Source organism: Leopardus geoffroyi, chromosome C1 (assembly GCF_018350155.1).
Source record: "Leopardus geoffroyi isolate Oge1 chromosome C1, O.geoffroyi_Oge1_pat1.0, whole genome shotgun sequence".
NCBI lineage: Eukaryota > Metazoa > Chordata > Mammalia > Carnivora > Felidae > Leopardus > Leopardus geoffroyi.
Window position 1 is genome coordinate 64,669,986 of NC_059328.1, and position 17,400 is coordinate 64,687,385.

A 17,400-nucleotide genomic window follows, 5' to 3' on the forward strand; every position below is an offset into this window, starting at 1 on the left:
ACCACATAACTGTGGGCTTATTTCTGAGATTTCTTTTTTTTTTAAACTAATAATTTATTTTTTATCTATTTGATTATTTTCAATAATCTGGAAGCTATACTAGTATTTATCTTATTAAATTTCACTTTTTTTTCAATATATGAAATTTATTGTCAAATTGGTTTCCTATTTCTGAGATTTCTATTCTGTTCCATTGATCTGTGTCTATTTTTGTGTCAGTACCATACTGTTTTGATTACTACAGCTGTGTAGTATAACTCAAAACTGGGAATTGTAGTATTTTTGGTTTTGTTCTTTTTCAAGAGTGCTTTGGCTAATCGGAATCTTTTGTTGTTCCACATAAATTTTAGGATTATTTTATTATTTCTTTGAAAAATGTTGTTGGCATTTTGATAGAGACTGCATTATCTGTGGATTGCTTTGGACATTTTAACAATATTGGTTCTCCCAATCCATGAGCATGGCATATCTTCTCATTTGTTTGTATCACCTTCAATTTCTTTCATCAACATTTTATAATTTTCAGAGTACAAGTCTTTCACATCCTTGGTTAAGTTTATTCCTAGGTATTTTGTTCTTTTTGTTTGATGCAATTATAAATGCAATTATTTTCTTAATTTCTCTTTCTGCTACTTCCTTATTAGTGTACAGAACTACAAGATTTCTGTATATTGATATTGTATCCTGAAATTTTATTACATTCATTTATCAGTGCTAATTTTTTTTTATCAGTGCTAATTTTGTATATAGTATCATATCATCTGCAAATAGTGAAAGTTTTAATTCTTCTTACCAACTTGGATGCCTTTTATTTCTTTTTCTTGTCTGACTACTGTGGCTAGGTTTTCCCGTACTATATTTAATAAAAGTGGTGAGGGTGGACATTCTTGTCATGTCCCTAATCTTAGAGGAGAAGCTCTGTTTTTCACCACTGAGTACAATGTTAGCCATTGGTTTTCCATACATGGTCTTCATTATGTCCAAGCATGTTCCATCTAAACCTACTCTGTTGAGGATTTTTATCATGAATGGATGTTGTACTTTGTCAAATGCTTTTTCTGCATCTACTGAGATCATATGGTTTTTATCCTTTTTCTTGTTAATGTGATATATCACGTTGATTTGCAAATACTGAACTAGCCTTGCATTCTTGGAATAAACCCCATCTGATTATGGTGAATGATTTTTTTATGCATTTTTTGATTCAATTGGCTAATATTTTGTTGAGGATTTCTACATCTATGTTTATCGTAGATAGTGGACTATAGTGTTCTTTTGTTGTAGTGTCTTTATCTGGTTTTGGTATCAAGGTAATGCTGGCCTCACAGATTGAACTTGGAAGCTTTCCTTTCTCTTCTAATTTTTGGAATAATTTGAAAAGAATAGGTATTAACTTTTCTACATATTTTTAAAGGATTTTATTTTTAAGTAATCTCTACAACCGACATGGAGCTTGAACCCACAACCTTGAGATCAAGAGTTGCACACTGCACCTGAGCCAGCCAGATACCCCTTACCTCTTCTTTAAACATTTGATAGAATTCACTTGTGAAGCCATCTGGTCTTGGACTTTTGTTTGTTGAGAAAATTTTAATTACTGATTTGATTTTGATTGCTAGTAATATGTTTCCTCAATATTTCTATTCCTTCCTGATTCAGTTCTGGAAGGTTACATATGTCTAATAATTTATCCATTACTTCCAGGTTGTCCAATTTGTTAGCATATAATTTTTCATAATATTCTCTTATAATACTTTGCATTTCTGTGGTGTTGGTTGATTGTGTGTGTGTGTGTGTGTGTGTGTGTGTGTGTGTGTGTTAAGTAATCTTTACACCCAACACAGGGCTTGAACTCACAATCCTCAGGTCAAGAGTCACATTCTCTACCAACTGAGCCGGCCAGGCACCCCTGTGGTGTTGGTTGTTATTTCCCCTCTCTCATTTCTGATTTTGAGTCTTTTTTTTTTTATTATTATGAGTCTGGCTAATCGATTTTGTTGATCTCTTCAGCTCCTGGTTTCATTGATCTGTTCTATTTTGTTTTGTTTTTAGTCTCTGTTTCACTTATTTCTGCTCTCATCTTTATTATTTTCTTCCTTCTACTGGTTCTAGATTCTTTAGGTGCACTGTTAGGTTGTTTGAGATTTTTCTTGCTTGTTGATGTAGGCCTATATGACTATAAACTTCCCTCTTAGAATAGCTTTTGCTGCATCCCAAAGATTTTGGACCACTGTGTTTTCATTTTCATTTGTCTCCATGTATTTTTTTATTTCCTCTTTGATTTCTTGGTTGACCATTTAATATACATTAAAAGTAATTACTGACATTGCCATTTTGTTACTTGTTTTATGGTTGTTTTTGTACTTCTTCTCTGTTCCTTTCTTTTCTTGCTCTCTTCTCTTGTGGTTTGATGGCTTTCTTTAGCGATATGCTTGAATTCTTTTCTCTTTATTTTTTGCATATGTATTATAGGTTTTTGGTTTGTGGTTACCATTGGTTTTTATATAACATCCTATGCAGACAGAGGTCTAAATTAAGTTGACAGTTGCTTAAGTTTGAACCCTTTCTAAAAAGCACTAAATTTTTACTCTCCCTCCCATCATCATATATATATGAGGTCATACTTTACATCCTTTTATTTTGTGAATCCCTTGACTAATTTTTATAGCTATAATTGATTTCACTGCTTTTGTGCTTCAACCTCTGTACTTGTTTTATAAGTGATTAATCCACTACTTTTACTATGTTGGAATTTACCCATAATATTTTTCCTTTCCTAATTTTTTTACTGAGTAACTATTTTTAATATGTAACACGAGCAAAAAACAATCTCTCATAAAGCCTCAAGGAATAATGAAATAAGTCATTAATTATAAAACCCCCAATGTAGTATCTGAATTATTGTGTACAGTGAATATGTGTTGCAGTGAGTATGGAGGAGGCCAGAAATATGGGTACATTTTGTCTGACCTTACTGGAGAGAAAGCCACAAGGATTTTCAAAGAGCCATAATAACCGTGCCCTTCTCCATATTATGTTAATGAGTAACTGTACAAGAAAATCTCTGAAATAACTTATTAATGATCCATCTTTGAAAATGCCCTCTGATGTACAAGATCTAATCCACAGCAGTTTAAAAAGCAACAGTCAAAAGTCATATAACCAATGACTTTAAAACCCACAATAATAGGCAATTCATGATTTTTTTTCTATCTTAGGTTACAGATACATTACCAAAATTCACATTTCTTTTTTTCTTTTTTAATTTTTTAATGTTTATTTATTTTTGAGAGAGACAGAGTGTGAGCAGGGAGAGGCAGAGAGAGAGGGAGACACAGAATCTGAAGCAGACTCCAGGCTTGAGCTGTCAGCACAGAGCCCGATGTAGGGTTCAAACCCACGAGCTGTGAGATCATGACCTGAGCCGAAGTCAGATGCTTAACCAACTGAGCCACCCAATCGGCACCCTACCAAAATTTACATTTCTACTTTTACCATTTTTTATTTTAAAAAGGAGTAAAACAGGACAAGGGACCGCCAAAACAGCACATCCCAAGGGAATTTAAATAGTGGTAAGGCAGGAAATAAGTAAAGTTGAAGTTAATCTGTCTTAAGTAAGACCCTTACAGACTTCTATCTGATAGAAAGAAATGAATTTGAAGTTGCCTGGTGAGATCACCCCACCAATGGATCCCTAAAGTAGGAATTAGGGAATAGTTTATAAAATTGACTACAGAGTACTTTTAGCTCAATGCAGTGGAGGAAACAAGACATAAAGGGAATATGAGGGGCACCTGGCTGGCTTAGTCGGTAGAGCATGCAATTCTTGATCTTGGGGTTGTGAGTTCAAGCCCTAAACTGGGTGTAGAGATTACTTAAAAAAATAAAATTAAAAAATAAAGGGAATATAAATAAGCAGTTTCATACACATTTCCTTTCTAGCCTAGACCAACCAGGTTTCACTTAGCTAGTAGTCTTTAGCATACTTTTCATTCATTCATTCATTCATTCATTCATTCATTCGGTTCTGTACAATACACTAAAGAAGGCACTCTGAGGAATACAAACAGTATGAGAACCAGCACTGAAGAAATAAGATCAATACATACAAAAAACTGGCATGACAAAAGTATGAATAAAATATTATTTATGAAAAAAGGACCAAGAAAGCTCTAGGGAGTGTATAAATTGAATTTGGGCATAGGAACACTAGAAAGAGGAAGAAAAGAACTATAGGTGGAATGACCAGTGTAAGGCAGTGACAGAAGCCAATACAGGAACTTACATGAAGGAAGTGGCTGGAGCATAAGGGATGGAAATTAAATTATGAGAATGTCAGATTTGGAACCAGATTGCAAAAGCCTTAAGTACCAGCATAGGGGACTTGAATTTTATTTTACATAAACTAAGAGTTTCTGAATAAGGGGAGATGAAGAAAAAGGTTTAAATTAGGAATTATTAATTATTCCTAATTATTCCTAATTAAATTAGGAATATAATTAATAAATTATTAATTATTCCTAATTATTCCTAATTAAATTAGGAATCTCACATAATGATGAAAAGATAAAGGGAAAAAATGGAGTCAGAAAAGCTGCTGGATTTATTTATACACATAGTTTATCAGACAGGGACCATTTCAAAAACTCATACCCACCGAATTAGTAGAGCTAAATCATATTTTAAGAAAAATTATTTACACATGTAACTCTACATAAAGTTAATCTTATGCACTCAGCCAAAAAAGGGGGGGGGGGAGCAGACCTCACCCACCCTAATACTCCATGCATTTAGTCTCCAAAGTAAACATGAGATGGGAGATATGACTCTACATTGTCTCTGTCAGTCTCAATCTCCATATGCCTCTTACAGCAGAAGTATCAAAATTCTACGATTTTTTTAATGTTTATTTTTGAGAGAGAGAGAAAGACAGAGACAGAGAGAGAGAGACAAAGAGAGACAGAGTGTGAGCAGGGGAGGGACAGAGAGAGAGGGAGACAGAATGTGAAGCAAGCTTCAGGCTCTGAGCTGTCAGCAAAGTGAAACACGGGGCTCAAGCTCACGAACTGTGAGATCATAACCTGAACTGAAGTCGGACCCTTAACTGACTGAGCCGCCCTGGCACCCCATAATTCTACTATTAAGGAGATGTATACTTTCACATAACATATCCCCTAATCCTAAGTAAACCATTTTATCAAGTGCTCCACTAAAGAAAAGGAAAACAGTTATCTGCACTAGCACTGGAGGGAAAACTGGCTGTTAGACTTGATGGAATACTATATTGTACTTTATGTGCTATTTCAGAAACTTTCGAGAATAATTTGGCTCAATTTTGTTTCACATGCTGAATTTAGGATCTAACCTCTGCATAATGCCTTTTCCCTCCCTCATCTTAAGCATATTAAGCATACTAGAGGTAGCAAAACAGAGATTTAGTCCGAAACAATTATTTGAGGGCAGAAAATTTCCCGAAAAAGTGAAATGTTTAAGGAAGTTAAAACCAGGCAAATAAAAACAAAATTTCTGAGGGCAGGTAAGGTTACAGAAAGCATGGACAAAGAACAAAACACCTGTCCTCCATGCTATGAACTTCGCTATGAAAATGATAATAACATGTCTTTTTATTTGCCCCCATAACCATTAAAATCCCTTACCCTGCGTCAATACTTTAAAATATTATTGTAAAATTCCTACAACCTATTTATTAAAATTTCTTTTGTAACAGACTAATATTTGCTAAAAACTAAACTAACTACAATTTAGGAAACAGAAGTGTTTTTATTTTTGAAGTACAAACTTGTGTGTGCTTTGCCTGACTGATAAAATATTTCCAAGTCACTTATTTACTTATTCAATACCTACTGAGAACCTACTATGTGTCAGACACTGTGCTAGACCCTAGAAGTACAAAATGAAATAAAATATAATCCGTAGTCCTTTCAAGGAGTTATAATCTAATGAGGGAGACAGACTATAACTGGTATAATCATGTTAGGATAAAAGTATACACAGGATACCATAGAAGCAAAGAAGGGGGTCAGGAAATGCGTTTTTAAAGAAGTATGAATGTGAATTTGGAAGGTCAGGTATAAATTAAATCTGTGCTTCCTAAACTTGATTGTGCATCTGAACCACATCTAGAGCTGATATCTAGGCCTCACTTAAGACTTAGGGAAGTAGAATCACCAGGGGTGGAGCCAAGAAACCTATATTTTTAACCACAAGAGATTCAGAATCACAGCCAGGTTTTGGTAGTAGTGAGCCAGAAGTACTGACAACCATTCGAGGCACAGAGAATGGCTCAGTATGGCCAGAATGTGTGAAGTACAGACAGAAGATCAGAAAGAAATCAGAACAAGAGTAGTGACATCACTAATGTTATGTTTCAAACAGGACCTATGGAACTGATGTGAACTTCCAAAATAAAAGGCAATCACCTGTGTCATGTATTTCAGCAAATGACTTGTGACATGAACTAATTTCTTACTGAAGAACATGGGAAAACTAAATACAAATACCCTGCATTTCAAGACAAAGGTAAAATACTGCTTTGAAAAACAAATGAAAAAAAACAAAAACAAAACAGAGCTCTACTCATAGTATTTATTAAATGTAATGACCACTCATTTTTCTCAGCATGCATACCTGGAAAATGAACAGAAGTCATGATAATATTTTCTTAAACTGAAAAATGTTACATACTGTATAAAAATAAATTCAAACTGTAGTTTGAAATTCAAGCTTTAAGTGCTTGCTTCAGCAGCACATAGACTAAAATTGGAATGATACAGAGATTAGCACGGCCCCTGTGCAAGGATGACACACAAATGAAATTCAAGCTTTAAAACTAAAAACTCTTCTTAATGATTTTAAGTTTCTAAACTGTTATAATAATTTGTTACTTTCTAAAGAATTTACTTAGAAATATCTTTTTTTTTTAGTCTATTTATTTATTTTGAGAGAGAGAAAGCAGGGGAGGGGTGAAAGAGAGAGAGAGAGAGAGAGAGAGAGAATGAATCCCAAGCAGGCTCTGCTGACAGCATGAAGCCCAACATGGGGCTCAATCCCACCACCTGTAAGATCATAACCTGAGCCAAAATCAAGAGTCAGATGCTTAACTGATTGAGACACCCAAGCACCACAGAAATATCTTCATATTTAATCCCAGGTAGGAGTAAAGTAAGATAAGTCATTAATAAGAGTAATATTCTCCATAACTAAGAATACTCACCAGAAATAGGCTAAAAGCCAAATTGAATATTGTATATTAATCTGTTTATAAAATAATAAATGGTTTAAATCCTCAATTCATTCCCCCAAAAAGACATCATAAACAGAGGTAGATATGTAATCATGTGAAACAGGAACAAACTTTTAAGTTAAAAAAAATTTTTTTTAGCATTTATTCATTTTGGAGAGACAGAATGCAAGTAGGGGAGGGGCAGAGAGAGGGAGGCACAGAATCAGAAGCAGGCACCAGGCTCTGAGCTGTCAGCAGAGAGCCCAACACAGGGCTCAAACACACGAACTGCAAGATCATGACCTGAGCTGAAGTTGGAACCTTAACCGACTGAGCCACGCAGGCACCCCATGAAACAGGAACAAGCCTTTAAAGAACATCCTTCAGGGGCGCCTGGGTGGTGCAGTCGGTTAAGCGTCCGGCTTCAGCCAGGTCACGATCTCGCGGTCCGTGAGTTCCAGCCCCGCGTCGGGCTCTGGGCTGATGGCTCAGAGCCTGGAGCCTGTTTCCGATTCTGTGTCTCCCTCTCTCTCTGCCCCTCCCCCATTCATGCTCTGTCTCTCTCTGTCCCAAAAATAAATAAACGTTGAAAAAAAAAAAAAAGAAAAAAAAATTAAAAAAAAAAAAAAATAAAGAACATCCTTCAGAAACCCAGGCACAGACCTACCAATTATAGTATATAAAACACATCTTACAGTTATATTCTATTTTTTAAAAGTCCTTCTAAATCTTACTTGGACCATTTAAACATATCATAATAACCTAGAGACCAGACAAAGATTCATTTATCAAAGTGGTAACTATTGCCAAATTATGCATAGTAACTCCTGGAGGAGCACACAGGGTATACAGGCAACAGCAATCAAAGCCAAAGGACTAACCACATAGCCCTATTAGAGGAGAACCAATTAATAAATTATAATTCACTAATTACAAGAATAATATAGCAAACCATTCTTTCTCAGACTTAATGTACTTTTTTAAATGGTAATACTATTGAGTTGCCTTAATTTTCAGATGAAATACAGGAATTAAATTATACTTTTTGTCAGCTTCCTAGGCTAACATGATCTATTTACAGAGAATGTACTCTATCTTTGTTTCCTGAGTCACTCACTGCTTCCTTTTTGCTCCTGCAGCACTTTGCATGTATCTCTATTTGCTTTTTATTGCAAGTATCGGAATCTTGCAAAGACGGTACTATTATCATCATGGAATAGCTGAAGAAACAGGCTTAGCATGATGAAGTCACTTAACGAAAATCACCACTAACCCCAGATATCAAACTCAGATCTGTCTGGGTGCAAAACTCTTTCTATACTGCTTCAAAGGTAGAAAGGTACACAAGACTAAATAAATCAAACCCAAATAACTGAATTGATTGTAGTTCCTTCTATAACTAGTAGAAGCTATTGGTGGTAGCAGAAACAGCTCTATCATATCTGACAGATGAAATGTAGAGAAGAACGTGTATCTGGGGGTGGAGGCGCAGGGTTTTGCCTGGTATCTGAACTACCTCATGTAATTAGGAAATACTGTACCTCACTTTATGAGTCTTTATAGAAGGCAGGGTCTATCTCCATTTATAGAAGCTAACAATGCCATACAGTCATTCTTCCTGTCACCTCATCAGCATGAACACAGGCACTTAATCCATGCTCTGCCAATATGACATTTCTGCCAAGAACTCTACATTAAAAGCTAGAGATAGTAACAACCTAGGACAGGAAAGGTTGGATTTTAGCAGCAGACAGCAGCAGCAACGTTAAGTTTCCAAAGGTAATGGTAGCAGCTATGCAGTAGCTGAGTCTAGCCAGCAATTTGTGGCAGCAGTATTGTCACTGTTTTTTTTTTTTTTTTAATTTGGTTTTTAAAGTTTATTTCTTTATTTTGAGACAAGTAGAGGCCATGCAAGTGGGAGAGGGACAGAGAGAGAGGGAGACAGCGAATCCCAAGCAGGCTCCATACTGTCAACATGGAGCCCAATGCAGGGCTCAAACTCACAAACCTGTGAGATTATGACCTGAGCCAAAACCAAGAGTCAGATGCTTAACCAACTGAGTCACCCCGGCGTCCCATTACTGGATGGTTTTATGCCATGATTTCCAGATGTCTTTTCTGCTCCCTAGCCTAACATGTTCCTGACTTACAGCTACATACAACCTTCTCAGCAATTTGGTGAACTCATCAATATGATTTCAGTAAATTACTTTTCTACTTGAATTAGTCAAAATTGTCTTCTGTTGCCTACAATTAAAAACCCAGACTAAAGCATTTAATAATAAATGAAACTAAACAATTATACTTTATCAAATCTTTTTACCTTAGTATTGATTGTTGTTTTATATAATTTGCCATTATGATCTTAAGTAACAGCTCTTTATAAATGATGGTATGCTCTAACAACATAAAAAAATACTTCAGGTTTCTTTACCTTTTCCAAAGCAACACAAAAATGCAAAAATGGTAACAATTGTCCAAGGGTAATTTTCACTGAGGTTCAGAGTTAAGCTTTATTAAGAATTCTTACCTGTCAGGGATACCTAGCCTCTTGACACTTCTATAAACAGAAAGAGTATTTGCAACATGTCGATAATTAAACCAGAACCGGGATGTACATACCTAAAGAATTAAAAGAAACATATTATTATGCATCAAAATAAGCCACTGGGTTACAGAATTATTTCTCTTTAAGTAGGATTCAGAGATGCCTAAAAAAAGAGTGTATCATAACTTAGGCTTACAAACAGCAAAGCATATAAATAATTGTCAATAAAACCAATCCCTCTAAAGAGAAGTCTTTCATAACTGCTATTAAATAAAAAGACCATTCAGTTCAAGAGAAAACAAATCTTTGGGTGATTTAATTAAATACCGAATCAACTTAGTTACTCGCAATTTATGTGATTCTATAATGTTCCCTATGTCTAAAAGGTTAAATTCTTTACAATCAAAGGCAATGTCCATAATCTCTTTTTTTTTTTTTTTTTCAACGTTTATTTATTTTTGGGACAGAGAGAGACAGAGCATGAACGGGGGAGGGGCAGAGAGAGAGGGAGACACAGAATCGGAAACAGGCTCCAGGCTCCGAGCCATCAGCCCAGAGCCTGACGCGGGGCTCGAACTCACGGACCGCGAGATCGTGACCTGGCTGAAGTCGGACGCTTAACCGACTGCGCCACCCAGGCGCCCCCATAATCTCTTTACAGAATGGGAAAGAAAATTAACTATCTTGGGTTATATAATATTCCTTTCACTCTGAATTGCTGCCTATTTTTAGTTATGAAAAATGTTAGACAACATACAATTTTATATGCATATAAGAGAATACATCATAAAGAAGTTGTTGAACTGAACAGATAACGAGAAACAATCCAAACAAGTTTTACATTAAAACAAAAAAACAAAAAAACTGGGGGTGCCTGGGTGGCTCAGTCAAATGTCCAACTTCAGTTCAGGTCATAATCTCGCAGTCTTGTGAGTACGAGCCCCACATCGGGCTCTGTGCTGACAGCTCAGAGCCCAGAGCCTGCTTCAGATTCTGTGTCTCCCTCTCTCGGTCCTTCTCCCACTTGCTATTTCTCTCTCTCAAAAATAAAACATTAAAAAAAATAAACTGATTCCTAAAAATGATATCAATGGTACTAGAAAAATCTAACACCATGTCTCAAAAATCAGTCCTCTTGAAAATCAATTCCAAAGGAAGCATACCTACCCCCCAAGCTCCCACCCTACCTCCGACCACATGCCTCTGCGATTAGTAGGTATAATGACAGCTTTGAGAATAGCATAAATGTTCCTGCCCTTGCAAACAGAAAGGAACCTCAAGATTTTTTTTATTAAAACAAATTTCCAACCTGGAATCCAATAAGGAAATGACTAAAATTTTTGACTACATTAAAATGTAAAATTCCATGTGTCAAAAATACCATAAAGTCCTAACTGAAATGAAAAACTTGAAATAACTAGGGGCGCCTAGGTAGCTCATTCGGTTGAGCGTCTGACTTCGGCTCAGGTCATGATCTCATGGTTCGTGGGTTCAAGCTCCGTGTCAGGCTCTGTGCTAACAGCTCAGAACCTAGAGCCTGCTTTGGATTCTGTCTCCCTCTCTCTCTCTCTCTGCCCCTCCCCTGCACTCTCTCTCTCTCTCTCAAAAATAAATAAATGTAAAAAAAAATTTTTTTTTAAACTTGAATTAACTATAGCTCAAGAAAAAGTGAACATCCCAATTTTGAAAAATGGGAAAAGGAGAGCAAAACATTTCATAGTAAAGGTATTCAAAATGGACATTATACCTCTTAGAGATGCTCAACTTTTATCATAATTTTAAAAACATAAACTGAATTGATAAGTAAAAGTCCATGACAATGCATGGTATTGGCTATTGTGAGGGGAAATGAATAACTCATATCCTACTGTTGAGAATGCAAACTAAAATAACCATTCTAAGAGGGTAATTTGCAACATATATCAAGTTTGAATATTTATCTTTTTTAAAAAAATGTTTATTTTTGAGAGAGAAGGGTAAGCAGGGGAGGGGCAGTAAGAGAGGGGGTCAGAGGATCCCAAGCAGGCTCTGTGATCAACAGAGAGTCCTATGTGGGGCTAGAATTCACGAACCATGAGAACACGACCTGAGCTGAAGTCAGACGCTCAACCAACTGAGCCAGCAGGCACCGCAAATATTTACCTTTTGATTTAGCTTATGTAAGTACGCAAAAATATGTACTCAAGAATTTTCACTATGACATTGCCTATTCTAGCAAATATTGAAATCAAAAATCTAGAAACAAAATCACTACCCATTAGTAGCAAGAGATCAAGTACATATTCCCTAACTTGAGCAGAAATAGTTTAAATAATTTATATCTGCATTAGTCATAATAAACACCACTATATTCAGTGCATTTTACCATACCCAAAAGGCTTTTTTCAGCTATTATAGTATTTAATGAGCATAAACCTAAGAAACTGTCCTCGTTTTCACCAGCAAGTTACTAAACATGAAATTAAGGTGGCAAAAGAGAAGGGACCAGGTAATACCAACTTAATGTAAATTATTCATATTCTCAAAATGAGATACCAAAAAAAAAAAAAAAAAGAAGACAGTGGTAAAAGAGCAAGGGATATAATCCATTAGTCTTTTGAAAAGGACAGAGAGGTAGACATAAACGTAATAATATGCACTGGAAATTTCTAAAAGAATACACAAGAAAATGATAATAGTGATCATGGAGAATAAAAATGGGAGTAAGAGGGGTACAATGATTTTTCAGTTTACACCCTTCCTCATTGTACTTTTTTTAAACCATGGGTAAGGATTATCATTATAACATTTTTTTATTAAACAGAAGCAAAAATAATTTACCCAAAGCAGCTCTTGAAAATAAAATGGAATCCAATTTTCCTTGTATTTCCCTCTGGTGGCAAAAGTTTCTCAGTCATAGTATAAGGCCAAAGGGGCATTCCATTTACCTCTGATCATTTAGTCAAGACTAAAAACAAATTAACTCAAACTGGTAGAAGAAAACATATGTATTTTTAAAATATGAATGATGTACCACTGAAAAAAATGCACGCTTAGTACTTTCAACTTGACTCTGGTCAAATTTCATGATTTTCCATTTAAGAAAGCACAATTTGGGGTGCTTGGATGACTCAGTCAGTTGAGCATCCATCTCTTGATTTTTGGCTCAGGTCATGATCTCTCAGTTCATGGATTCAAACCCTGCATTGGGCTCTGAGCTGACAGCGCAGAGCCTGCTTGGCATTCTCTCTCTCTCTCTCTCTCTCTCTCTCTCTCTCTCTCTGCCCCTCCCCCCCCTCAATAAATAAACATTAAAAAAAAGGAAAGCACAATTCATTGAAGTCTCATTTTACTAAGTCTGAGTGAATGTGTGAAATATCGCACACAATGTGAAACTGTAATTATTGTGAAATGCTCTGTAATAATTCTGTCATTCTCTATTTCTCATATGAGACCCAAGTTAGTGCAATGGAAGAGGGGCTCACAGAGGTTTCCCAGACAAGGAAAGCCTCCATGTGTGTGCAGTATAAGCTAATAGTTTCATATTCTAAAGGATGAGCCCTTTGGCAATTAGTTGTCTACACATAGGCAGTTATTCTCTTTTTAAAGAATTCCCATGGAAAGACTAGTCATTGAAGAGCCCTTGGTTTCCTGTACAGCAAGTTATCCTCTCAAATTGGTAGATCATGGCCTGCCTCCTGCTAAGTTTTCCCCTCTTTTAAGTGGTCACCAAAAACCTGTTTCCTCATCTTAATCAGCTTTTGTTCAATTCTTTCATAAAATCTCTTGTTAGGGATAGTATAGAGGAGGTGTTCTTTCTTGGAGAACAATAAAATAACCCATAAACCCACATTAGGCTGTCCCATTTAATCACAATACAATTATGTATAGCAACTATAATCACTTTTATTTACTTTTAGCAACCTGTAGATAATTACATACTTTAATGAAACTATTCTCAAACTTACAAGGCCCCAGACATTAAGAGTCTTCCTTTGGCCTTAGTAAAGGTAATTATAATCTTACATGTTTGTCCTGCATTTCAGTTGAATTTCTCCACCCACCTCCTTTACACTTCATCTGAAGTCCCACAATTCATGGTTCTCAGTTTTCCTCCTTTCCCAACATGAGTTACTGGTTTTGAAATGCAGTACTGTTATCTGCCCCCAACTTCCTTTTTCACAAAAATTTGCTTCCTTTCTTGCCTCTCTATTTCCTCATTGTTTCTTTCAGTCAACTCTTTTATACATTTTTTTCATTAAGTCAAATTTATTCTATCTTCTAATCATGTAAATGTCATGAAATAAATCCCCCCCAGTGAAACTACTATCCAAATACTTTCCAAATACAGGAAAAACAAAATTGATTATGTGTATTCTATTTTTTGTTTTTTATTTTTTTAGAGAGAAAGAGAGTGAGGGCCAGGGAGAAGGGCAGATGGGGTGGGGGGGGGGGCGGGGGGGGGGGGGAGAGAGAGAATGAATGAATGAATGAATGAATCCCAAGCAGGCTCCACACTCAGTGCAAAGCCTGACGCACAGCTCAATCCCATGATGCTGGGATTATGACCTGAGCTGAAATCAAGAGTTGAACCCTCAACCAACTGAGCCACCCAGGCACCCATACATGTATTCTGTTAGGAAAATTAAAAATACAAATTTATAAATCCAGATAAATTAAGATGGTAATTCACACCAAGAAAAAAAAAAGGACAAAAAAGAAAAATAGGCCAATAAACAAACCTTACTAAGAATCAAAACAATTCAAATTAAAACAGTTTAATTTGTTACTCAGCAATCAAAGAGAAAAGGCAAAGTTAATAATACAGAGTTGTCTTGGGATTAGAAAAAAAGAGGCAAAGCACTTCTGAAGAGCAATTATGTTCCATAACTTCCTAGCCTTATGGCTTAGGAATTTATCCTAAAGAGAAAATCAGTCAAGTTCAAAAAGGTGTATGTATAAGGCTACCCAACATAGCCTTGTTTAAAATAAAACTTTAGAATCTAAATGCTCATGAACTAGAGATTCTGGTACATTAAATTAGAAAATATTTATTTTCTTTTCTAATAATATTCTATTACTAAAATAGAAAATAATACAGCCTTTGGAAATGATTACACATCTCTTTATTGGCAGGGAAAGATCTCCAAGATATACTGCTACTGGGTTGCAAAATAACAGTGATAAGATGACCCCTGTAACTTAAAATCATTTATCTTTATGCTTATATTTGAAGGGAAAGAAGGTTAGAAGAATTCCATCAAAATGTTAATGCCAGCATGTGTAGGACTTGAAGGTATTTTCTCTGTCTTCCTTGTTTTTCAAATTAAGATTCATATAACATAAAAGTAATCTTTTTTTTTCTTTTCTCTCTTTTTTGTTTTGTTTTTTGTTTTTTGTTTTTAGAGATAGAGTGTAAGCAGGGGAGAGGAGCAGAATGAGAGAGAGAGAGAGAGAGAGAGAGAGAGGGAGAGAGAGAGAGAGAGAGAGAGAGAATCTCAAGCAGGCTCCATGCTCAGGGCAGAGCCCAATGCGGGGCTCGATCCCAGGGTTGTTGTCAGGGATCATGACCTGAGCCAAAATCAAGAGTCAGATGCTCACTGACTGAGCCACCCAAGTGCCCCTAATCGGTCCTCTTCTAAACTTTTCTGTATAATTTGAATTTTCTACAATGATTATTTATTTTTCTAGACAAAAAAAAAAAAAAAAAAAAAAAAAGATAACTAAAAAAATAACCTAAGTAGAGAGTATCTAATATTACAGATAAGAAATACAGGGGTATCCAGCTGGCTCAGGAGGTAGACTTTCCAACACTTGATTTCAGAGTCATGAGTTCAAGCCCCACACTGGGCATGGAGCCTACTTCAAAAAAAAAAAAAAAAAGGAAAAAGAAATACAATTACTAGTTTCCATTATTAAAATGATTCTATATTTTATAAAATATTTCCTTTAACAATGGTATTTAATTTATTCTTATATTTATTTACACATCACCACTTGACAATATATTGAAGGCATAGACTATTATTAGTTGACACAGTCAACTTAAAATATAGCCAAATCAAAATAAGGAATTTTTTATAAGATATGAGAAAATAAAAACTCTTTTTCAAAAATCTGATTCACAAAATTTCTCAGACATGTATCTAATTTGAATAGCTACATACTTACCAAAACAGCCCAGTTGTTTGTATGCCCACTTCTAAAGAACTGTTCTGTTTGATCCTACAAGTCAAATAATAGCAAATATATTAGAAAAGCCACATTTCTGAGAATAAAAAAGTTAAGATTCATGAAGTCTTTACAGTTACAATGACGGTAAATTATCATTATGCAAATTTATAAAGGTTCTAGTATTTGACCTTATGAAGGACAAAAGTTTCATTTTTTTTGTTGGGGGCATTGTGGAGGGAGTTGCTTGTTTTTAAACAATGTATCTCGAACACAACCAGCTCTTCCTCATTCCTCAGCTTCTAGTTTTTTAATTCAGTCTTCAAATTGTGAATGACTTATTTTCATGCCTTGATTATACACTTAATAATTAATACGCTTCTTGTTGAAGTTTCATTAATTATTTCCTCCTATTCTGTACTGGATGCTTCCAATTACTTTATATGAACACATCACTACTTCTGATTGAGTACATTCTCTAGCATGCTGCCATGTACCATTTCACTAATCTGTTAAAGTCTGAACTATATTTGCCATTGTGGAACATTAAAAACCTCAATATCCAATAGTATCCAGATACTTAAGGAACACTAATATAAACCTTAATGACCCCAGACCTACTACCAACCAGTATTAATTACTAAAAGAGTCATACTTCCTGGATTCAAATCTGGGCCCTATTATTTACAAGCTGTAAAAGCTTAGGAAAGCTTCTCTGTGCCCATAGTAATATTACCTGACACACAGAAGGTAGGAATGGTAACTGGAACATAGAAATTGCATAACTAACTTTAGCTGTTCTAATTTTCAGCTGGCAAGAAAACTGCAGGGAGAATAAAATAAATTCACTCAAATGTGTCATACACATACACACACACACACACACACACACACACACACACATTTTTTTTAAACCTTTCTCAACAGCTGCCTAGATGCTAAAGAAAAAATGTGGTACAATGGATTAAAGCATTAGTTTAAAAATTTGAAGACGTGGGCTTTAGCCCAGGTCCTATCCCTCACATGGCTGTGAGACTGGGGTAAGTCACTTAGCTCTTTAGACTTGACTTTCCTCATGTAGAAAGTAAGAGTTGACCCAATAATCTCAAATGTCCCTTCTAGCTGAAAATTCTTACATTATTAAGACTTTAGTGAAAATTTTGTTATGGGAAAACTCTTTTGTGATTGTTTAGACAATATAGGCACTGCAAAGTTATTCATTCTACATATGAGTGGAGCACCTATCATGTGCCATGTACATGTAATGTATAGTGATATAAAAAATCACTAAATAACATGCTGCTTTCTCTGAAGAATCCCAGAGTTCAATAAGGAAGCATGCAAACACATTACACTGCAATGTAACATTCATTCATTCATTCATCACATTCATTGGGTGCCATGTGCCAGCCACTGTCCTGAATGCTCACAATACAATGATGGGCAAAAATAGTCATCG

The 17,400-nt window shown here is 35.5% G+C and overlaps 1 protein-coding gene and 1 non-coding gene across 2 annotated transcripts in view; one reads left to right on the plus strand and one right to left on the minus strand.

Moving 5' to 3' along the window:
* The window catches only part of PIGK (phosphatidylinositol glycan anchor biosynthesis class K), a 127,717-nt gene that overhangs the window by 108,296 nt on the left and 2,021 nt on the right, over positions 1-17,400 (minus strand). Inside the window, exons 2-3 of the mRNA XM_045477900.1 lie at positions 15,942-15,995; positions 9,774-9,865 (exon numbers count right to left, since the gene is read on the minus strand). Coding sequence (XP_045333856.1) covers positions 9,774-9,865; positions 15,942-15,995 — 146 coding nt within the window. The remainder of the gene's footprint in view (positions 1-9,773; positions 9,866-15,941; positions 15,996-17,400) is intronic.
* LOC123600168 lies at positions 6,751-6,854 on the plus strand. The gene has a single exon (XR_006713542.1). It is a non-coding gene; the product is annotated as a U6 spliceosomal RNA (small nuclear RNA).